Here is a 24,270-nt window from a genome sequence, read left to right on the forward strand (position 1 = left end):
TTGGAACTCAGAGTAGGCATTGCATCTTGACTTCCTGAGATTTCCCTTGAGATCTCTTTTTTAAACTGAACTCTGGTAGCAGTTAATTCTAAGGTCATGATGTTGCACTGTTCAACAGGAATGTGACTAAGCTATACCAGTGTTCCTTATTAACTGTTGTCTTAGTAAGAAAACTTGTGAAGGCTTTTATGGATCATGATAAGGCAATGTTTAACATGACATGAGGGAGGTGATTGAGACATACTTGTTCTGAATGTCTGTGTTTGTTTTTTTTTCTCCTCTGATTTTGTGTTCGGCCACAACAGCCTGGAAGTTCAAGAAGTGAAGAGGGAAATGTGGGTCTTCATAATCAAGAGTCTCAAAAAGGTGACTTTTATACTGATAAGTTTACTTTTTTATACTGATTGGACTCGTAACGGGAGGGTTGTATATTTGACATGTGTTACAGGGATTGAAGCAAAGCCTGCAGAAATCTTCCTGAAAGGTTTCTAGGACCTCATGTGGCTCTGCATTTTTAATTTCTGGGAAAGAGGGAGGCGTCAACCTTTTCTTCCAGTGTGTTGTGATGAAGGAAAGGTTGAAAGTATTTAGGATTTAGAGATGTAGACTGCTGCCATTCTGTTTAAAATCAATAAATACAGAAAAATATTTGTTTGGGAAAGATAGAGAAACTTCCTCAACGAATGGCATGCTTCCTTCTAAAATAAGAATATCCTTGTTTTGAGTGTTGTGGCAGGCCCTTTGAGGATATAACAACAGTAAATTGACTTTAAGTCACAGAGACTTTACAGAAAGATTATTTATTTATTTACTATATTTGACTCTCCAGAAGATTAAAATATTTCTGCCCAACCACTGAAATTTGAAGAGCGCTTATAAGTAGATAATCACCTTGCTAGAAATTGCAGTCAACTTGTATCTGTGCTCAGTAATTCCTTTTCCACGTATTAAATTAATTTTAAATGGAAGAGATAATAAAAAAAAAATCCCTGTTTCCTAAAACCATGTATTTTAAAAATGTGTTGCAATTGTTTGGCTTTCCTCTTAAAGCAGAAACAAACCCCTACTTTGTTCCCATGTTGATGGATTTTTGTGCTCCAGATGCATTACTGAGATGTTTACAACACAGCCAGATGAGCATTAATCCTCAGTTAATGGAGTAACAAGCAAAACTAAAGTGAATGACAAGAGGTACCAGCATGCTGCTGTGTATACAGCCCAAAGAGGTTAAAGATGCATTTCCTCTACTAGGCAATTGCAGCTGAAAGCCTAAATGCTATGATAGGAAGTACTTGAAAGTTCACTTGCAATTTTTAGATGCATACCAAAATCACCATTTACCAAACAGAAAACAAAATTACAAGTAAGGTGAGAAAGGACCATTGGTGTAAAACTTTGAATTCCTTTTTTTTTTTTTCTTGGGGTAGGTTGGATTCACATACCTGGTTTAATGGCAGTGTGTATTCATCTAAGTGATAAGAGACATGCTCTGCTCATGAGAAAGAAGATGTAAACCCTGAGAAAGGGTTAGAAGAATGTGGTCTTCAGGACAGCAGATCCAAAACTTGAACCAGTTTTTCTTTACTGTGAGGTTTCTTTGAAGTGCCTGAAAAACTGTGCCACTTCACATCACTCAGTCACCCAGACAGACAGTACTTAAAATTTAAAAGGTGCAGATTGAACTAGCTGTGATAATCTTGTTCCATGTAAAATGTTTAACAAAAGTCCATTTGTTGTGTAAATCATGTTGGATATGACACACACTGAAGAGTAATGCTTTGTAGCTCTTGGTAGGGGTTTTTTTCTTTTTCTCCCCCACCACACAATAATCTCTCTTTATGTATATATGCATGTATATATATATACACATATATATATATCTCAACGTATGTAAAAGGAAGTTGTTTAAAAGACAAATGTGTGTCCTGTCATGAGTATGAATAGCAGACACAGTAGTTTAGTAGTCCAAGATTCCTTGGAATGTAAACAAATCATTGCTCCTTGAGTGGGTAGCATCTGGCTCTTCATTTGACATTGCTTTAAAACTTGAAAGATGTTGTGCAGCTAAGCAGTTTAGCTGTGGAAGAACTGTTGCTAAAACATGGAGGTTTAAGAAATTAGGTACAAATTATTTAAAATTCTATGTAGAATAGAGTGGTTTTATTGGATCATATGTAGGTTTATGTTCCTGTTTGAAGCGAAAATGAAAACTGCTTTGAATGTTTAAGCAGCTTTTTAAATTAAAATAATAATTCAGTGCCTTATGGCACTGAGGACTGTAGCATGCTCAGTGGAGCAGCTTCTTTATGATTCTCTTTATGAATCTTCTGTGAAGTGGCTTTGAAAGTTAAGGATTTTTTTTGAAAAGTACAGAGAACTGATCAGCTTTCATAATTATTTCCATTTTTTTTTGTGTTACGGAAGGCTAAGACTCTACTGTAATCTAACTGACTGATAAAGTAGAGTCCCAGCAATTGGACAGTTTCTCTGACTGTCCTGTATCACCTACAGGTCTCGCTAGTACAGTTATGCAAAATTTAATTCTATGGAAGCAAAATGTTGCAGCATGGAATCGTAAAATGGTTTGGGTCATAAGAGACCTTAAAGATCATCTAGTTCCAACCCCCCTGTACAGGCAGGGACATTTCCCACTAGACCAGGTTGCTCAAAGTCTGATCCAACCTGGCCTTGAACATTTCCAGGGATGGGGCATCTACGACTTCCCTGGGCAATAGTGTTCATTGCGTTTTACTTCATCCCATGATCCAGCATCCACAGTTGTGATGGATAAAATTCTGATTTATTTAAGTCCTAGAACTACATTTGAAATCTCAGAGTTACCAATATTTTAAAAATGACACCCCCGTGATTGCTTGTATTTTAGCTATAAAATGATTCTCAGTTATCCTATGCTTTAGAAATCCATATCCTGTTTTTTTGGGGTTTTTTTTGGTCCCCAAATATTGTTGAAGAGAAGGTTGAATGCCTCTTATTTCCAGCATTGGAAGTAAGTTTTGTATAGTTACAGGTACTCTGGAATCCTTTCAGAGAGGTGAAGTAGAGGATACTATGATACTTCACTCTTGTTTAGCTTTTCTGATTGTTTTTGTAATTATTTTTAATAGATTTGCTGCAGAGGAATTTTGCTGCAGGAGAAGAAGCTTTTCATGTAAGTTCTTGAGTTTTAAATTTACTCTCTAAGTCTGTGTTGCTTTACTTACTTGCATTTACTTCTATTTACATTAAATATTCTGTAAAGAAAATTATTTTTTTTGTATATGCAAAGTCAATGTATATTGAGACTGTGCAGCTGTGTAGGTTGATGTCTAATTACTCTTTCAAATTTGGCAGTAAATAAATCTTCTTGTATTGTTTTTTTCACAGTCTATGACTATTTGACGACTGTTCTTAACTGGCAGAAAAGAGAAGCTTGGTTGTCCTTCTTGAGAATGGAGGACAAGACCAGGGGTTATTCCTGGGGCTTTTGATCAGGGCTAGAAATTTGTTTTTTTTTAATGTATTGTACTGTGATTTCATAAGAACTTGGAGCTTATGAATGTAAGAGAGATAAGTGGAAAAGTTGCAAATGTAAAATGTTTCTTATGGAGGAGAGATATTTAACACAATGACGAGCTACAAAATGTAGTTGTAGTTTCTTAAACTTCAGTAGTAAATTTGTTTATTATGATGAGTTGGCCACATTTCTGGTGCTACTGAGATAATACTTCTGTTTCTGCATGTAAGAGAGTGTCTTTCTTTTAAATCCAAAAATATTTTATGTGAATTGCTGTGACAAACTGCTTTGAAAGCACATAGTAGGATACTTAATTAAAATTTAGATGTTTTTCATTAAAAATATAAATTAGAAATTCTGAAAATACTGATTGTCAGAAATTCTTTTTTATACTACTAACATTACTTGAGCTCTAGGAATAAATTGCTTTTGTGATACTTCTGCTTTCCATTTTAATACATGTTGTACTTGAAAGTAGCAAGTAGGAAGAGCTTTCTCCCCTCTGTGTTTATGGAGAAAAGAAGGTAAGGATTTATCTTTGTGTTTTATGCATAGGTGGAAAACTTGGATACCGAGTCAAGTGAAGAACATAGATCTGGAGGAGTACAATATAAATCTTCAGGAGCAAAAGATAAAGAAAAATGTAAGAACTATACCAATTTGAGTAAAGCTTTTCTGTTGCAAAACAAAATTGTACTGCCGTGAGGCCATAAAATGGTGTTTTGGAGGAAAGAATGGAATACAAGGAATTCCAAACTACAAAGCAATTGTTCCAAGACAACTTGTAACACTACACTTTAATATGTTTGATTGAAGTGTGGTATATATTTAATACTGCACAGAAGAGTATTATAGTAGCTTTTTTGCGTGTAAGTGAGTAAACTTTTTTTATTTTGTCTTTAATTACTAATTTTATCCTTTGTAAAGCTTAGTAAAGCTGATCATCAGAAGGAAAATCTAGCTATTCAGTAGACTTTGTGAGGCTGGATACTTCCTTCTGTTAGACTGGAAAGAACTAATTTTTAGTGTAACCTTTTATCTATCTAAAAGCAAACAGTCAGAAGTCAGTCCACTGAGTGGAATAAACATTTCTAAGTTAAAGTTAGATAAAGTTAACTTAAAAAAAAAAAGCAGACATTTTATTGGCATAATTATCAAACTATAATATCTGTTCAAGCGCTGCGTTCAACTGCTTTTGTCTTTTCAGCATCAGAACAATTAAAAATAACAGGTTAATTAATAATGTCATTTTTAATAAGTTTTTATTCTGCTTTTAAGAATTTTGATTTTATTAAGTGAGCAATTAGAAGCCATGTTGTATTTATTGTAGTGTCCCACATAGCATTAACTGCTTTCTCTGTGTGAGTTTTAAGTTTGATGTTTTATTTCTTGATGTGGTACCTTTCAAATTTCAATTTTGAATTCATCTTTAAAAACAAACTAAAAACCAAACCCCACCTTTAACATACAAGAAACAGGGAATTCTCCTTTCATAATCATTTTGTCTTTTTGAAGGGGAGTTAACAACTTTCTGTTCATATTTTTTGTAACTAAGATGCTGCTTTTCAGAGTCTTTGAGTCACACTAATGGTATAGTGATAAGAATGGCATCAAAATCTGACACATTCAGAAGGCACTTTTTTAACACTTGAACTGTTTGGTTTTGCAGGCAACCAGCTTGTTGCTCAGGATGTCAGAAAAGATGATGAACAAAGTCAGTGTTCCAAAACAAAACCTGGTAACATCGAGGTATTTTCAACAACATTTTTTAAAATTTTCTGCAATTATAAATAAGATGGAAGCCTGAGTTTTTATTCCTATAGCAGGTTTTTTGGGAGGTATTTTCATTATTCACTGTAAACTACTTTTACATTGTCTTGAATACAAAATAACTGATTATAGAATGATACTAAACTTGTCAAGGGGGAGACAATTTAACAAAAAATGTAGGGGTCTGTGTTCTTATGCACAGCACCTGAATCCCTTTGAGGTGTGGTGGCTCAGTGGGCACAATAGTTAGGAGCTTGGGATTGCATGGAGCATTGCTGGATTCCAGCTGTGCAGAACTTGGACTTCACCCAAGTTCTGGGTTTGGACTGACTCTTTCTAATTCAAAACAGGAATTGAGGACAAAATAGGTGTCCCTTTTAAAAGCACGCAGAATGTTTGGGACTGTCTCCACCATTGATTTTAATGAAGCTTATCAGCATCAAAGTTTTTTAATAGACATTATGACATCTTGATGGATAAAATAACTACTCATGTACTGGGATGTGGGTTGTTTTGGTTTTTTTTAGTATAAGTAACTGGCAATTATCTTTAATTTGTAGTAAGACACTCCTTCCTTTGTTGTTTCAAAATAATGTAGGAAGTTATTTCAGATGATGCAGCAGAAGTGTCCAGAGAAATTGATGTAATGCATACACCTCCTAAAAGTGCTATGGAAGAAAAAGGTAATGAAACTGCCCATTCTGGGCAATCTTCTGAACCTATACTGATTGCTAATGGTGCTATGGCCCATCCACTCTGTTTTTGCTTCAGTGTGTACCTTGGATAGGGAAGTTAATTGCAAATAAACAGATTGATAAGGAAATAGCATGATCCTATGCAACAAGAGGAACTTCTCCTAACTCTGCCCAGAAATAAGAGGTGTCCTTCCATGGGGGGGGGGGGGGAAGAGGGGGGGGGGGACATGGACATATTCACCATCCTGTTTTGTTTCTCTGGAGAAACCAACCAGAAGAGTGTGCAATTTGCACTGTCATAATTCAATTATTAATTACACTAAATAATAAAAGATGGTGTGTCCCCAGTGTTAATACTGAGCTTGATGTAATGTTAAGTCTGTCTTTGTGTGAACAGTGGGTGTATCTTCCTTAATGTTAGTGTGACTTTGTAATAGTTTTGCCTCTCCAGTGAGCATGTTGACAAGTCTGAAACTGTTCTGCAAACAGCTTGTATCCTTCAGCTTCCTGTTTCATGGAATGTGAAAGAAAATTGATTGGTAGCTTGTATTTATCTTAACATTTTACAGTTGGTTTTTACACTTCTGTTTTTATCTTAAATTAGAAGACCTGTCTAACTCATCTAGTATTCAGAGAAGCATTCTGGCAGACCAATATATTGTTGCTACAAGGCAAATAGTGTTAATATTTGATGGGTCTTTTTTGGGAATTTTGGGCTACAGAAAGGAATAATGCTTTTAGTGCAAAGATTGTGGTTTGTACCTTCTTCTTTGTCTAATAATACAAAGATGTACAGTTTATCCATTGTTACTGTTTTCTATGTGTGAAGATGAATTTGCCATCGAGCAGGAGATGTCTGAAAAGGAAAAGCATGGTCTTGAATCAAATGAAAATTCTCCAGAGGTGAGTGGTCTTACTCACGTTAACTAACTGCCATAATGCTGGTTCACACTGGAAATAAGGGGTTTTTTTGACTGAAGTATTAAAACTTCGACTTCACCAACATAGGTATAGCTGTGAAAATTAATGTTTGGTATGGTAAAGTACCAGAGATTCATAGAGTTCTGTGTCACAAAGAATAAACTCGCAGACCATAAGACATCACTGGTTGATTATTGAGGCAGAAGTAACTCCCTTCCTACTTTTGATACTACTTACAAATTGTATAGAGAGCAATTCTGTAGGGTTATGTTGTGTAGAAATCCTGTTTTCTGGAAACCTTGTAATTGACGTGAACGTTTTAGTCACTAGCAAATAAGACTTGGCTTTACAAAAATTCTATCACTCAGCAATTTTTAAGCTCTCTATTAGGCATATGCTTATCATGTAGTACAGTGGTGGTTGTAAATAAATGTCTGAACCACAGGGATAACAATTACTGCTGGCCCCTAGAAATGGACACAGTTCTCATAAAGACATTGGGGATTGAAATTTGCCTTTTTTGCCTCTAATTTGGAAGTGGAAGAAAATTTAAAGAAGAAATTGTTATGTTTGTTTATTCAGCGCTTGAGTCAGCAAGATAGAATTCAGTAAATGCTGAATGAGGCACTTAACCTTCTTTCCTTGGAATTAGGAGAAAGTTCGTTATTGGAGATCTTGTGACCTGAGATTGGGATCTTTGCAATTTGAACGTCTGACCGTATTCATTACTTAAAGCTGTCTTTCAAAGCTTAAACTTCAAAGTTAAGGTGCCTTCCTTACTCAAGGCCCTGTTTATATAGAGAATGTCACCAATCTGTAAATTGGGATAACTAGGATATTGACTGTTTAATAGCACTTGCTCACCTGTTAAAACATGTAGCCTGTGCTATATGGCATTGAAAAGACGGTCTCACAAGATGCAAAGTTTGGAGTTCTCCTAAGACTGAAAAGATGTGGTGGGGTATATAGGGTAGGTCAGCAGCATTTGTGAGACCAAGTGATAACAGTTGTTGCAGGGGAGGGGGCAGAAGGCACTGTGTTCTCAGGCATGCTTTGTGCCTGAGGCCAGACATGGAGTATTTTGTATAACTGGGAGTTGTCTTGTTTCTTTTCAGCCAATGTCAATGGATTTTGTAACAGTCAATGTCTATTCCTATGAAACCTGCCTCACCTGTATTTTTTAGACTGCAGAACACTACTTCTGCCACTGTCACATTATGAAGTTAGCAGCAATCTGCATTACATTGCTCAAATACTAAATGTCAGTTACAGTAATTAAAATATTTTTGTCCTTTAATAGGAAAATCAGCCCGTAATAGTGAAACGGAAAAGGGGAAGGCCTCGTAAATACCCGCTTGAAGCTGTACAGCCTGGTGGTAAGTAGTTCATAATACCTGTGTGAGAAAACAAGAAAAATAGTGATATTCAAGTTCTGAATTCATATTTCTTCCCTCAGGTGGGGAGTCAAAAGCTGATATGAGCACTGGGAATGTAAGTGCCTTTATTTTGTTTGGGTGCATTTAAACACAGTATTTCAAGAGCCATATATTTGTTCAGTAATGATACTTCAGAAGCATCTCACAGAAAGCTTGATAAATGAGTTCAGTCTAAGCAAACCAAAACTATTAATAGTATCTCTTAATGTAACTGAACTTTGTCAGGAAAATATACTGTTAAGTCTGAACACAGCAAATAGCCTAACAGGATCAAACTTAATACAACATACTTAATACAAATCAAAATGTTACACTGACTAGCAATATGCTTGTATACAGGGTGAAATCCTGATCATGTACACATGCATCTTTTAATTTTTGCTGAGAGTAATTTTGGCCTGAACATCAAGGGTGACTTTGTTTGAAAAACTTGAGGGTTTTTTTTCTCTACTGAACCTATAATAATAGCTCACAGTAATTCTTAATAGCTCTAAAATGAAGTATTATGTAATTCAGTTGTGTTATCGATACTAAAACGTGTACAGTTAATTCAAAAGATAGATACATGCTGGTTAGTAGCTTAAGACTTCATGAAACATACCTCTATCCTTCAAAGCTCAGCAGTATCTTAATTTCTTAACCCCTGTGAGGTACTGTCACTACTAAGAGAAGTGTTCTGTTGGGAATATTTCTGCAATCCAGTTGGAGTACAGCACAGGGTAGTACTGGATTCAGGAATATTTGTGTAGTATGATTAGTTGGATATATTCTGGTAGGAGGCTTCCCTCTTGGGATTTCCTGTATTGTCAGTATCAGCATCACTGCGTAGAAAAGAGGTGATTTTAAAAATAAAGTGGTATTAAAGCTTATGTTTTCTTCCTGCTTGCCTGGTGATCCACCAGTTGGCAAATGAGTGTTAGAAGTCTTGGGAATTTACCTAGCCTACAGAGAGCAGGAGTTTTTGTTCCTGCTTGTTCTGTCCCTGCAGCATTTCAGCAGCCCTTTCAGTCCTGTCCCTTCTGCTGGTCTGGTGGAGTAATCTTTCCTAATCAATTCCACCCCCTTATTAATTTAATGAAATCTAATTTGAACTAGTGAGGTTACAGGTTGTTGGTTTTTTTTTAGTTTTGTGGTAGTTTGGTGTTTTTTTTCAGGTAGGGATTAGAAATAATTTAAAAGTGACCCTCAGATATATAAATACCTTGGCACCCTCAGTTCTGGAACAGGATCATCTTGTTCTAGTTTGACTATTCTAAAGGTTTTGTACCTCTCAGTGATGACTGATTGGTGTGTCAGTCAGCTACAGGCTGGCTCCAGGAAGAGTGATATCTGCCCTTCATCTGAGATAGTGGTTCTGTAAGGTGAGATACTGTCTTGGCATAACAGTTTCCCCGAGCCTGCCTTGAGAATACGTTGTTCCTTCGAAGGAAGCGTAGACATCCTAGTGTTTCGTGACTAAAGCAACTGGATTTTTTGAACAGTCATCATAGGCAGATTATGTAGTTACATGTAGCTCTCCCTGCATTCTGAGTAATTCTGATTATGCAAATCTGTGTGATTGCATAAAGGGACTGCACTAAACTTTCCTTGTATTGTTGATAATTAAGTTTTCAGAAGTGTATTTTCCTGAAACTGCTTTTAACTTTGTGTCTTTTATTGTAATGACTTCAGTGTCAATCAGTTACTGAAGCTGTTATGATTTATTTTGTTTATGGGCTGATTTGACTCATTTCAGATCTTTATAATAAATGGAAAGATGCATGCTACTATTAAGAAACTCAGTACAAACTTTCTGTGTGCTCATTGGAATGTTCATGCTTTCTAGATTTGCAGATATATTCTATTGTGAATGGGAGCAAGTTTCTGTTTTTATATAATACAATTCTGGATTTTTCTGGCTTTCTTTAAAATAAAACACTTTTTTTTTTTAATTTCAGTTGCAGTTTCCTATCTTTGCAAGTAGAGGAAAAACACCTCAAACAGGTGAGCAAGTGATAGTTGCTTTAACAAATAAACAATGGAAGAAATAGAGGGTCTTCAAGAAAATCACATGGGTCCTTCCTAAACATCATCCCTGGCAGTCAGTATTATCAGTGTGTGAAAACATCTGAGTGAACAGAGAGCAGTGCACACTGGTCCCTGATCTCTACTGAGTTTTAATTTTTTTTAAAAAGAGCAGCTTGGTAAGAATTTATTTCAAAGGTGCAGCAACGCTGTTAAGTTCATTGCAGAATATACCAAATAATTTGTGTGGATAGGCACATAGCAGAGCTTCAGAGTCAGGTGGATACTGCACCAAACTGGTTTTGAGTGACTGTTTTCAATTTCTGCTTATAGTTCAGCCTGGAAAGTTCTTTGTTCTGTTTATACCAAAACCACAGAAAATAAAATGCAATTGTAGAAGAATCTCTTCTATACAAGTTCAAGAACCCTTAAATGGCAAGAAAACGTATGAAAAAAAAAAAAATCATGACAGACTCAAAAAATCATTGTCTAAAAATAAATACTTAACCTTCAAAAATACTTTTAAAATGTGAGCATTAGGTTGTTTATATGTCTTGATTTCTTTTAGAAAATGCCTTAAAGTATTTTCTATGTTTTTCTTTGTGATTGAGAGACATTCAGGAAAAAAAAAAAAAGGAAAACCAAGATTTCAAACTGAATATTTGACATAGCCAAATGTTCTAAAAAGCTGGAGCACCTCTCCCATGAGGACAGGCTGAGAGAGTTGAGGCTGTTCAGCCTGGAGAAGAGAAGGCTCCGGGGAGACCTTATAGCAGCCTTCCAGTACCTGAAGGAGCCTGCAGGAAAGCTGGGGGGAGGAGCTTCTTACAAGGGCTTGCAGTGAGAGAACAAGGGGTAATGGATTAAAACTAGAAGAGAGGTTTAGGTTACACATTATTAAGACATTTTTTAGTGAGAGAATGATGAGACAGGTTGCCCAGGGAAGTTGTGGAGGCCCCATTGCTGGAAGTGTTCAACGCCAGGTTGTATGGGGCTCTGAGCAACCTGATCTAGTGGGAGGTGTCCCTGCCTATGCAGGGAAATTGGAACTATATGGTCTTTAAGGTCCCTTCCAACCCAAACCAATTTTATGATTCTTTCATACAGCTACTATCAAACACACATCACATTTAATTACATTCACTGTAATTAGAAATTTTGTTCAAATTGGAACTTTTGTTCAGTTAATTGGATTATCTGGATATGTGTCTAAAGAGCTTAGTGATAGCTTGAAGTGATATTTTTTCTCCCTCTCACATGCTCTAAAGATCTTACAGCAGATGTTCTCTTAACTTTACTCACAAAAGTACTTTTAGTGCTTCAAACTAAAGTTAGATTATTTTTTTTCCCCTCTTTCCTGTTCAAACATCTGTGATTTTTAAGAGCTCAAACTTTAGTGAATATTAGGTAGCATATTTAATTTTACATGTGTATGGAGTCTGAACTACACTGCTTGTTTAAATGTTTATTTTTAATTATAGCCATTCATAAAATAAGCTTGAAAATCCATTCAGGATGCAGATGAACCTGAAAGACAGGTTAAAAAATTGTTCATAAACAAATACAAACACTCGTGCAACAAGTCTGAGAAAACAAGTATTCACAACAAATCTTCTGGAGTTTCCAAAAGTTTGCTTCTACAGAAATATTAATCTGGCTGCACTGCACGTACAGACTATTTCCTATTTTCTCTGCCTTTGTTAAAATGTCAGCTTAAATCCAAATGCTTCAGACTTGTCTCTAGAGGGTTAGCTGCTTGTGAAGTACTTGGTTTCTATCAGCTGCAAAGAAAACAGACAAGAATGTGTGAAAGGTATAAAAGTGCATCTTGATTTGCTTTTTATTCAAAAGGACGGACACCTGACTGTGTACTTAAAGCTTAATTTAGTGTGTTAAGTAACAATTGATTTTCCAGGTAAAAGGTTGTTGATGTTACAGTGGTATAAAGAAGAGTGGATGAAGTATCCTGTTAAGCTTTTGTCACATGCTATCATTCATGTGAAAAAAGGGGTTGAAGACCCCTGGCAGAGAAAAACAAAGTGGAATCCCTCTTTGCAGTTCTGATAGGGACAGACTTACATGTAGAGTGGGAAGCAGAGTTTCTTCTCAGTACAACTCATGCCGTTAAGAGGTAACTGGTTTCTGAAGGCAGCATCCTCCTGTAACACACTGAACTTGAAACTAAAATTAGTTTGCAGTAATCAGCAGCAGGTGCTGTAAAGTTAGTAAAACTTTTATATTAGGTTTGTATTTATCTTGAGGCAAAAGTACTACATTAGTACATCCTAAAGAGAGGGTTGTCTTGTACTTATGTGGTGTGTTCTTCAATCAAAAAACATATTTTGCTACAAATTTGCTACGACATACCATAAGTTTGAAGTATGTGTTTTGAACACAACAGAAGTAATAATTGTTTGTTATATATTAGACTTATTTTGTCTAAAATACTGAATACAGTGGAGAGTCCCATGGCTTATTGCTTGTCTTTGTTGAATACTGAAACACCTTTGTATTTGCTTTTGTGTAAAAGCTTTTCCCTGTAACCTTAACAAAGGAACTACAATAATTAGTGTGGGAATTTTAGAATATTTTTCTGCTCTTTGACATCCATTTTTGATCCATTGCCATGACATTCTTCTTTCTAAATGGTGACAAGTTTAGTTTGTGTCGTCTTTCGTGTAGCTTTCAGAAAACAAAAATAGGCAGCAGTTTGATGGCAGGGATAAAAGGTGTAAAAATTTGCTTTACGTTGGGTCTCTTCTGCCAAGGTTCTTTATCCTTGCAGTGTTGCAGATAAGTCCGTTTGACAAAACTCAAAGGCCTTGTAAAATAATCTCATCACAGAGTTAGTCAGGGTAGAAGTGGTAAGCAGCTACCACAAAGACAGGCCAGGTTGAGATGTGGGTTGTATTTTAACATGCACAGGCCAGTGTGTAAGAAGTACTGATTTGGAATTAAGAAATACTTCAGAGAAGTCACTTAATCTGCAGACCAGGAATTTTAAATATTGTCTCTTTGAGCTAATGTCATCTTGTTGCTTCACCATGAGCATAGTTAAGCACTGCAACAAGATTGCTAGGGTTCATATTCTAAATTAGAGAATTAAAATGTTCTCTGAGCTTCTGTGGTGTTCTAAGTTGGCAGTTTGAAATAACGTTTTAAACTGATTTGCAGAAGATTTGAAGTTCATGATTAAGTTTTGTTATTTCCTTTCTTTTTAGGTACAGACATATCTAATAAGACAGAAACAACACATGTAAGTGTAACGATTTTAATTTGTACATTTATAAGGATTATGTAATGAAAAATGTCTGTCTTCTATTTAAATTAAATTGTTCTTGCCTTACTTATTTTTTAGGAAGATGAAACTGAGAAAGCAGAAATGATTGTGCGTAAAAGGGGAAGAAAGCCCAGACGTTCTGTGGCTCAATCAGAGGAAGCTGGTAAAAACCTGAAACTGTGCTACTTCTAACAGAATGAGGAGATAATACTGTGCCTTTCTGTGTACTAACAGCAACAAGATAAGCCTGAATTTTCCTTTCTCGAGGAAAAATCATTGAGATACAGCTAGCGTAAATATTATATAAATATGTGTAAATTGCTGTAATCTCATGTCAGAATTGCTACATCCCAGATGCTTCTATAAAGCCTCATGAATTTTCTGTGAATTCTGGCTGTGAGCTGCGTAAGTAAACTCTGGTGAATGTGTTAGCAAGATTAAGTCAAACAAGCGTGAACTAAAAATGTTGAAGCCTAAAGGAAATAGAAAATTACTTACTTAGAATGGGATATATGAGTAGAATATGTTTTCTAAACTAAGTATCCATATCCTTTTGGAGGGCTTTTGGAAAATTATAGCACATGTATAAAATTTTACATGGACAGAAACACTGGAGCCAGAGAGAAAACGTCGGAAATTAACATCTTCTGAAGATGAACTAAAAGAACAGGAGGAAGGGGAGGAAGAAGATTGTGAGGAAGATGATGAAGCACATTCTGGAGCCACAACTAGATCGGCCACAAGATTAGAAGCTCAAAGGTAACTGTGTGTAGAGGCACCAATAGCAGGCTTTTTCTATATTGTTGGACTTTTTCTGACATATGTAACCTATACTCCAAACTATGAACTTGATCACCAGTAACCAGTTTTTCCATGTTTCTGAACTGGTGGATACTGAAGCTATTTAGAGCTCTTTCTTGACACCAGATGAGCAAACTCTCTTCTGCAGCCTGTTTGCCTTTGCTTCTTTTTTTTTTTTGCTGGTACTACAAGCAATATATTTTAAACATGGACACTCATGTACTAGAATTATTACAGACCTAGAACTAGGATTTTTATTTATTAAAAGACTAAATATTGTCAGTAAGGTAGCCTTCTCAGTATATATTTGATGTGAAAATGTACAGCTCAGTACTGCCATTTGTGCCTAAAAGCATGCAAATGTTGGGTTTTTTTCACAGTTTCTTTTGGCAACTTTGATTTAGTTGTTGCAAATACTGTGCAGTCTTAATTTTCTGCACTTGGAATGCAAGAATAAAGTGACTTGGTAAAAGTATTTTGTTATATATACATTCATCATTCTTTGTATTACAGAAAGCAGCCCAGCAAGCCAACCACACGTGCAACTTCTAAAAGCAGCAGTCCAAGTTCAGTTTCTCCTAGACAACGACAGAGCCTAGCAGCAAAAAAAAGACCTTCAAGTGATACAAAAATTAATAAATCTCCTCCATTAACACAGTAAGTATTAAAGTTGAATCCACTTCCATTATTTGTTTTGGAAGCCACTACATTGATACTTTCCTTATATGTAATGTACTTCTTCCAAATATGAACAGCAGTCTAATGTTGCTCCGTTCTGTTCTCTTGTGATATATAAAAGCTTTTAAAGGATTTTCTTCTGTTTACTTTTTTTTTTCCTTTCTTTAACATTTGGAAGACTAGAATTCTTTTCTGTCCGTCCTCAGAAACCTCTTGGGAGAATCTGAAAATGCTGTTATTCAGTATTTTAACTTGAGCTGTGATTTTTTTTTCTGGAGGGGGGAAAAAGCAGCTGTAGTTCAGCTTAAAGCAACATATGATGACATGATTCTAATTCTTCAAAGATCTTTCTGTGATCAGCTGAGAAAAGAGGAGAAACTCTGGGAGTCCTTATATCAAGTTTTGAAAGTATTTCTCCTCCTTCCCTGGTACATTTTTTATTTTTTAAAGTTGAGGCCACAATGTAAAATAGCAACAGAGTAATAAATCTGATGCACAGTTGCCACTCATCTTGTAGTTTACCTATAAAATGTGCTGTATGCCAAATACATTTAGTTGTCATCCACTCTGAAATGTGGCAGTCTTTTCAATCTGAACCTCAGGATCAAGTGTATCATGCACTTCTCTTGTTAATTACATTGCATAGTTATGCATGGCTGAGAGTTTAAGCCACACTTAAAATTGGTTGCAACTGAAATATGGTGGGCTTATATGTGGATGCTTAAATAGAGAGAAGGGTACATGATGTCTGCCCTTTACTTCCTCTTGTGTATGTGAGACTTAAGCCCCTATTTCTGTTCTGTCTTTGTGAGACAGGGTACAAGAAAATGTAGTTCTTTGTATTATGTTATAACCTGCAAATCTTTCCAGGAAAAAAAAAAAAAAAACAACAAAACAATAGAGGAGGAGGAAGAAGAAAGAAGATCTCTGGCCCCAAGTTCTACACCTGGGGCACTCCAATATATGGAATTAATATGCAGTACCCTGCTAAGATGTGATGGGAGTGTGCAAAGTCTCCCTATGGTCTGTGCTGGTATATGATGTTTTAGTAGTAAGCGTTTAAATAACATATCCTAGTAATTTATCAGAGATGGCCCATTAAGTTTATCTTCTTCTGAACAGGATTGTGCCTGATCACTCTTGTTTTATGTGTCCTACCACTGTTAAAAGAACTTTTAATAATGCTTTTCAGGTTCAAGGTGCAGTCTGCCAAGCGTAAAAGGGAAGACAGCCCAACAGTGGTACGGAGAAAAGGTCAGCAGAAACCAGAGGAGACACCGGTCAAGAAAGCAAAACGATAATCTTGATCATCTAGTACTGTTCATGGAAAAGTCAAAAGAAAAAAAACATCTGTGCTTCTATTTTTTTTAAAGCAAAGGGATTTGCACGTGCTTGTTTCAGAGCTCTAAGTTAATCAATGCAGTACTTTTAAGTTACATTTTAAACAGCTTTATAAACTATTGTTTATACAGAATATTATGTACATTTATTTCAAAAGAAAAATAAGTTTACTTTGTATTTGAATGAAAAACAAAGTAATTATATATTTTATCACTGACTTGGAAAGTTGGGGTTTCCCAATGTGACATGCTAATGCAGATGCTTCCAACCCATGAGGCGCCCCTGGGCCTATTAATACACTTTGTATATAAACTTGTAAAAATAGGTTGTATTTTACTCTGTGTATGAATCTAATCGACAATGGACATTTTATTTATTATATGGAAAGCATTGGTCTGTAAACTGTAGTATATACCTTAGGTTTTTTTAATTATATATTTTACATTCTATGCAGATGTCAGTAGGAAACTTCCCCTCTGCTCCCCCAGGGCTGTCTAAAACCTGAAGTTCTCTAAAATGTGCTCAGACAGTTGGTCAAGTATTTCTCTCGCATGCATTCAAGTAGTTTAGCATAGTGAAAAGGACTCTGCTCCTTTCTGTTCACATTGGTGACAAAGTATAAAATTTTAAAATGTAATCTTACTAGATTATATTTTCACCTGTGAATTTACTACCAACCTCAAGAAACAATTAGTACTAGGTTAGGTGTATTCCCAGACAGCCAACATGACCCAGAAATGAAAGAGTTTTATTTTGCAACCAAACACCTGTTCTTTTGGTATTTGTCTTTTTCAACAAAGAGGGACCCATGGAAATCAAACGTCACTTCTCCTAACTATAGAGCTTCAGCATTTTATGTTACATTTTATACACAGGTATTAAAAATAGAACCTGGTATTATTGCCAGAATCTTTTTTTAATGTATATTAACTCTGGTAAGAGCAAATGTTCAAGTGAAGTTGTATATAAAGTTAAACTTTTCTTATGATCAAATGTGTCTCTTGTTATGATGTGATAAGTTGCCAAACAATCTGAGATTATTTTGAGTGTTTTGTTGATATTCTGGTTTATAATTAAAAAGAATTCTGGGGGGATGGAATTTTACCTTTCTTTTTTTTTCTTTTTCTTTTGTGAAGTTTTTTTGAACTTGTTGTAAGGCAGATGTTTCCGTCAGATATTCTGCTTGGTTTCTTACTGAGATTTTTTATATAAAAACTATAAAATGTTTGCCAAAAATCTGAGTTGCTACATTTTATTTTCCTTTAATTGTATTGCTGCACAACCTGTTTTTACAACTGTATTTGGTTGAAGCCATATCTATAAGCTACTTGATTAGTGTCTAAATATTTACAGGTGTTCATATTTTAGGTATATAAACAGTAGAGAAAGGACCTAAAATATATCAGGCTTGGTACACTATAAATCAGGTGCACACACAATTTTTTTTCCTAAACAAGATTGAGTTTAAAAAAAGAAAACCATTTTGCTCTGAAAGTTAACTCCTTTTAATTTCTACCTTAATTCTGCTGCCATACTAATGCATACCTAGCTAACCTACTGCTGATACATACCTGTGCATTAGTGACACAAATGTTTATGCACTTCTTCATAGGCAGTTGTGGGATGGGTTGAATCCTTTTTTTCCTTTTTTTTTCCCCTTGCAGTTTGAATAGACCAAAATTGTAGATTTCTTTTCAGCCTTCATTCTGTAACGCTAAGCAAGCTGAACTGTTTGATTTTTCAATTGGTACTTTCTAGACTTCTGATCATATTTGGAGTCCTTTCCTGCATGTGTTCTGTTTTGTTCTTACACCTGACTTCAGCAGTAAGATTGCTCAGGAGGTTTCTCAGGAAGCCCACACCACACTGTATGTCACTGTCATCTCTTCTTGTCTCTCTGCTGGAATTGCCTCTCCTGCCACAGTACAGTTTACATTTGCCTGCTTCACAGACACATCACTTGTGATGGATTATAAGGATTAACAAAGCTCCTACTCCTAAGTGTCACATCCTCTTTGACTGTCTGTTGTCTAATGATCTCAGCAGAGAAATACAGCTCTGAAGATCAGTGACAGTCTCTCAGAGTTAAACTGCATAGCAGGTCTTCTGCTGTCTTTCCCCTTAGCTATGGATAACATTTAGGAAAATCCCTGTCTATGGAATGTATCTTTTATCATTAATTTAATTCATAATATGAAGACATTAAAGGAAGTATCTTCCAGTGAGAGAGCAATTTGAAATAAAAGTTAGGGGGAGGGGGCTGGTGCCAATTGTGCAAACTCTTGCAACTCACACATGTCACTCCCTGCAGGATGGTATGAAAATAGCATTCTCTTGTTCCTTTTCAACAAAATAAGACATTTCTGCCAGGCCACATCTCTGTCAATCCATGTTAGGAATTTTTCTTCTCTTCGCTTAGTAATTTAATGTGCCTGTCATCTAAATTACTGTTGTATTTTACAGGTACAGTAGTGGTCTGCTGTATTTAAGCATAACTTGGGCATTGAATGTTTACAGTTTCCAAGTTAACACTGTTTCCCAGAGCTCTTCCTGAGCACAGGTTCTCCCTTGAGTGCAGCACGAGGCACATCCATCTTGTTCAGAAGTTACGCTCTTAGTCCAGCTTGAACTTTGGACGCTTGTGCATGCAGCTATACTTCCCTGTGCTGTGAAAGTTTAGAAAGTTCAGGAAAAAAGTACTGTTCTGCACTGTGATGAAACAATGTCCTCAAAGCTTTATTAAGAAATTCACTTGAGGCAGTTTCTGGCCACCTTTAGTGCAAGAGCATGGCTACCCTGCAGCCCAAATACATTTCTAAACCCCTTGGCTACTTTTTTAATATTATAGTGGCTGTTTTTTCTTCCAGTTCCTTTCTTTGGAACTGCTTCATTTCTCTGAATATTAAAATATTAACTCAATGAGAAACACTGGTGGAAGAAGGAGTTATGGAGTTCAAGTCCCCCTGCTGCGTTTTACAGAACAAGAACTTGAATCCTTCTTGCCATACCTAAGCTGCCTGTTCTAAACAGCTGCCTGGTGGCTACTTGTCAGCATCTCTTCATTTTTTCTAGTGCATTCTACTTAGTTATTTGCATCTCTTTACTGTCTTCAACCTAAAATACTATGGGGTTACTTACTATATAGATTTTAGATCAAATAAATGGATTTTGCTTGGTTGGCTTTATGTTGATGTGCTGTTTTAAACCAATCAAAAGGTCATCAGTAAAAGTTCATTTGCAGTTTTTATTTTTGATAGGGTCTGGCAAGCTTGTAGCTCTTGCAGCTGGTGAAATTTCCCTCTAGAACCTGATCCAAAGTCAGTAGGTGCACTGAGCAGCTGGGGCAAAGTTTTTGCTGATCCTGGCAGATCTCTGAATGCTTCAGTTTTCTATCCCAATAGCTTTTCTAGTAACACATCTACTACTTGGTTTTTGGGGTTTTTTTTTGTTTTTCAGTCTGTGACATCCATCCCAAATACACATGTCCACTCTTTTCTCACTCAGCCTATGTTCTGAGAGCATCAGGTGTACAGAACAACCTCGGGCTCTGATCCCTCAGGGGCTGCACACTGACCTCAGTTGTCTTTGTTTGTCCAGAAACTCAGTAAAAATTTGTCCCATAAAACTTGACAACCAAGAGCAGCAAGTGCTGCTGGCCACAGTGACTATCAACAGATGTCCACTATGACGTAAATCCAATATAGGACACTAGAAGTGAACAAAGTAAAATACCTATATCAAGTACAGCGTTGGGAAAAGACCATTTGCCACCACATACTCTTGTCACTCATTTCTTTTGGAAGAGATGGTGGGACATCTGTGATGCTGAGAGTTACTGGTCTGAAGAGAATTGCTGCCCTGAAGCTGGGATACACCGAGTGACTTCTACATACCCTTCCAAAGCAGGAGTTGATTTGATTGGAGCTGTATCTGTTTATATTGTAAAGAATGAATTTAGCTGGTAGATCTTTGTTTTCTTCCCATTAAAGTAATTCCATGTGAAATGTTTTCAGTCTTAAGATTTAATATGAATGTTTTAACAAAGGTCACTGCATATTCATGTAGCATAGACCCACTCCAAGCTTGGTAACACAGGCATTCTCAACAGTGCCTGCCTGTTCATTTCATACACCAGCTCTAAGCAGCCTCTTATCTTCATGACTTCAACAGCCCTTCCATCTAGTTCATTTGCTTGTAGCTTCAGTTCAGAGGAAATTGCCCGTGTCAGCCTTCTGCAGGTTTTGGCAAGTTCTTAAAGATACTGTGCTTGCTTCTTCCAGTAGATTCCTTGTCCCAACTATGTATGTCACACTCCATTACTTCCATCAGTTTCTCAAAAATCCTGGGTCTGTTTCAAGTAGGGTGTTTTTTCCTACTAAAATATGAACGTTTAAACACCAAGGCTGTTCTATCTACATTTTAGTCTTTGTTTCCAGATTCTGATGTTTCATCAAAATTCCTTGAAAGGCTATTCCTTATTTAAATCCACTTCCTCTTTCAAATCTCAGTTTTTTAGGTCTTATCCTTGCTGGCTTTGTGGGTAAAGTCCAAAAGAAAAACATAATAAAAGTGAATGTCTCTCTGGGAGTCCCTAGATAGCTGTATATAAAGCTAGGAACGTAACACTCTTGCCAAACAACCAGGGAAGAAAAATACGGTTTGAAATGGCTGTAACTTAGTAGGGCAGGATTTTTGGCACTGACTGTGCAATTAATTAGCCAGGGTGGGGTTTCATAATCAGGCTGGGACTACAAGGCACCTTTCACCTTCCCCTTTCTGCCCCTTGGCCAGTGCCTTCTGCCGTGCCAGTGTTGAGCTGTACAATCACAGGCTGCTGGACCAGAAAGCCTGAAATTCCCTCTGCAAAACAAAACTGTAGATTAGGTTTTAATGTGACCAGTTTACCAAATCAGCTGTTGATGAGGCTATGCAAATAGGCATAAAGATGATGGCCACGTGGCAGAGAAGGGATGTGGAATCACCCTTCCATTGTACCATGGGTTTGGATACACTTAAGTGGGCCACCCAGGTCTCATACACGTTTATGGTAGCTCTGTATCAAGTACTTGGTCTGTAAATAGGCAGTGAGCTCATGTGTGGGTTTTATCATTTCCTAGTAATAAAATAAGGAAGTTTCTCAGGAGCAGCATGGTTTATCCACGTAGTCAGGGATCCATGGTGTCTACCATGTACCAAGAAGAGATCATTGCAGTTTTTGAAAGCTGAAGCCAAGCTAATTCAGACTAGATATAATGTGCTGTGTCACTTCTCAGCAGTGCAGGCAGTTTAACAGTGAGATGACTTAGAGAGGTGCCATGGATTATCCCCTAGTGAGATGCTTTAAATTCTGAAATACAACAAGATTTTTCAGGGTTCTTTAGGAACTGAAGCCCCATTTCTGATGTAAAGGCTGGGGTTGTGCTCAAAGATTAAACTGCATCTAATGTTGAAACATCTGAATTTAACCAGATGGCTCCCTGAAGAAGTTAGGAATCCAAGTTAAGCATCAAAACTTCCTGTATTAGGAGGCTTAGATCCTCAGATGAGATCCACAAAGCTGAGCAGGCTGTCCTGGAAGCTGACAGCACTGGCCTGTAGGAAACATCTAGGATTAGCTCCTCAAGGACAAGCATGTAGTGCTGGAAGATTATATCTACCTTCTGCTTAGGTTTCACCAAGGATGGACCTTTGTTGACCCTTCTTCCAAAGACACAAAGAAAGAAGGCTTTTTTTTATGCTATGGTTAGAGCATGGGGGGACTTCAACCCACAAGGAAAGCAAGACAAGGGTATCTGAAGGTAGATACTAGTTTCTCTCTTGTTAAGGCATTTCACATCACATGACATGTCCTACCTGCTGAAGCAGGAGCTATGAACTAGGTCTCATCTCCCACATTCCAGATGACTGTTCCAGTACATAGCATGTTGAGGAAATGGATCTTAGGGGCATACAAGTTCCATCATCCATCATCCAGTGTTTGCCAAAAAAGAAGTGCTTAGGCTTTTAATTCCAAGGTGGGTGTCATGTCTGTGGCTCTTGCACAAGCGTGAAGTTTATTTAAAAAAAAAAAAAAAAACCATCACCAACAACGAGGTTTTCTTTTTAATTTTGTGTATTTGTTTGGGGTTGGCAGCAAGATACATTGACACTTGAAAGGCAAAGCAGGAGCAGTGAGGGAGATGTTAGTAGCTTTTTGATGTAATACTTTTTCAAAATCTCACAACCACAGATTGTGAAACTTGCAGCCTCTGTGTTAATGTGATGAAGAAATGACAAGAGAACCAAGCAATGACCTAGACTAGGCAGGAGGGACAGACTGGGTCACTTTACTGATCCCTGCTAGCACTGAGATCTAGATGTTTATTAGTACAATGCAAAAAACTTACGCTATGCAGGATGTGACGGGCAGAGCAGACACAGATTAGAAAGCAAAGGTGAAAAGCAAGTACTGAAAAATTATTAGAAGTACTTGCCTGGGACTGGTGGTTGTAATGTCACCTCTGAGCTTACTGTTAGCTTAGCTTAGCCTTGTACTTACTGAGCATTCACAGTACTAATGTAACTGCTGAGAGTTAACAATGACTGCCAGACACAGGTGTGCTGCAGGTCTGCATCTCTGCCCTCACCATCAACATCTTGTATCAGCAAGTTAAGGCACTGCATAATGTAGAAAAGCTTTCTGAGAGCCCTAATCTTTAATGTCACCAAATATATTGAAATTAAATATTATTTCCACTAGGGAAATACAAACTTTCTGTCAGTCACGAGTTCAGTTTGGCAATGTGCACTTGCAGCCCAGAAAGCCAACTCTGTCCTGAGCTGCATCAAAAGAAGTGTGGCCAGCAAGTTGAGGGAGCTAATCCTCCCACTCTGCTCTGGTGAGACCCCACCTGGAGTACTGTGTCCAGTTCTGGAACCCCCAACACAAGAAGGACATGGAGCTGTTGAAACGAGTCCAGAGGCAGGCAATGAAGATAATAAGAGGGTTGGAGCACCTCTCCTATGAAGACAGGCTGAGAGAGCTGGGGTTGTTCAGCGTGGAGAAGAGAAGGCTCCAGGGAGGTCTTATAGTGGCCTTTGAGTACCTGAAGGGGCAACAGAAAAGCTGGGGAGGGGCTTTTTAACAAGGCTTGCAGTGAGAGGACAAGGGATAGTGGCTTTAAACTGGGAGACTGTAGATTGAGGTTAGACATTAGGAGGAAATTATTGTTCAAGGTCAGGTTGGACGGGACTTTGAGCAACCTGGTCTAGTGGAAGGTGTGTCTACCCATGCAAGAGGGTTGAAACTAGATGATCTTTGAGGTCCCTTCCAACCTAAACTATTCCATGATTCTATGATTCTGTACCTGCTGCAGTCATGGCAAGCAATGTTTTGGGCTTTTCCTCATGGAAGGACAATGTCTATACATGGCTTCAGCTAAGCCATACACAAGGGGCAGCTCTTACCTGGAACAATCAGCCAGTGGGAACAGATTAAGTATAAAATGCTCTACCACATATTTCAAGGTAATTTGGGCCTTCCCTAACTAGTGAACCACAGGAATGGACCAAAACTGAGCCCTATTTTTAAAGAAGCTCCATTTGCTGATCACACAGCCAGTCAGTGCAGGCTTTGGTTCTGCCTCTGTGCGTGTGCTGAGAGTGTAACTGACATTAACAGAGCAGTATCAAAGCTATCAGTCTTGATGTCAGCTGGACAATTCAACCCTCTAATTATGTCCCTTCCTTTTTTAGATTTTATTGTAATGTCACACATGCTCTGCAGTGATTTATGTAAGTCAACATATATTAGGATGAATTAATAAAGATAAATACATAAGAGAAAAACGC

General features: G+C 37.1%; 1 protein-coding gene across 4 annotated transcripts in view; it reads left to right on the plus strand.

Annotated features, from left to right (window-relative positions):
• The window catches only part of BOD1L1 (biorientation of chromosomes in cell division 1 like 1), a 36,732-nt gene extending 19,056 nt beyond the window's left edge, over positions 1-17,676 (plus strand). Inside the window, exons 12-25 of one of the 4 annotated variants that reach the window (XM_051616847.1) lie at positions 306-366; positions 3,126-3,169; positions 4,070-4,157; positions 5,184-5,263; positions 5,883-5,967; positions 6,809-6,882; positions 8,201-8,276; positions 8,357-8,391; positions 10,274-10,319; positions 13,562-13,596; positions 13,699-13,783; positions 14,226-14,379; positions 14,935-15,078; positions 16,292-17,676. In XM_051616847.1, coding sequence (XP_051472807.1) covers positions 306-366; positions 3,126-3,169; positions 4,070-4,157; positions 5,184-5,263; positions 5,883-5,967; positions 6,809-6,882; positions 8,201-8,276; positions 8,357-8,391; positions 10,274-10,319; positions 13,562-13,596; positions 13,699-13,783; positions 14,226-14,379; positions 14,935-15,078; positions 16,292-16,400 — 1,116 coding nt within the window. In that variant the 3' untranslated portion in view covers positions 16,401-17,676. Of the gene's footprint in view, positions 1-305; positions 367-1,427; positions 1,671-3,125; positions 3,170-4,069; positions 4,158-5,183; positions 5,264-5,882; positions 5,968-6,808; positions 6,883-8,200; positions 8,277-8,356; positions 8,392-10,273; positions 10,320-13,561; positions 13,597-13,698; positions 13,784-14,179; positions 14,380-14,934; positions 15,079-16,291 lie in introns of those variants that run through there. The other 3 variants (XM_051616849.1, XM_051616848.1, XR_007889247.1) reach the window with 3 other exon arrangements.
• Positions 17,677-24,270: the final 6,594 nt, after the last annotated feature.

Source organism: Apus apus, chromosome 4, assembly GCF_020740795.1.
Source record: "Apus apus isolate bApuApu2 chromosome 4, bApuApu2.pri.cur, whole genome shotgun sequence".
NCBI lineage: Eukaryota > Metazoa > Chordata > Aves > Apodiformes > Apodidae > Apus > Apus apus.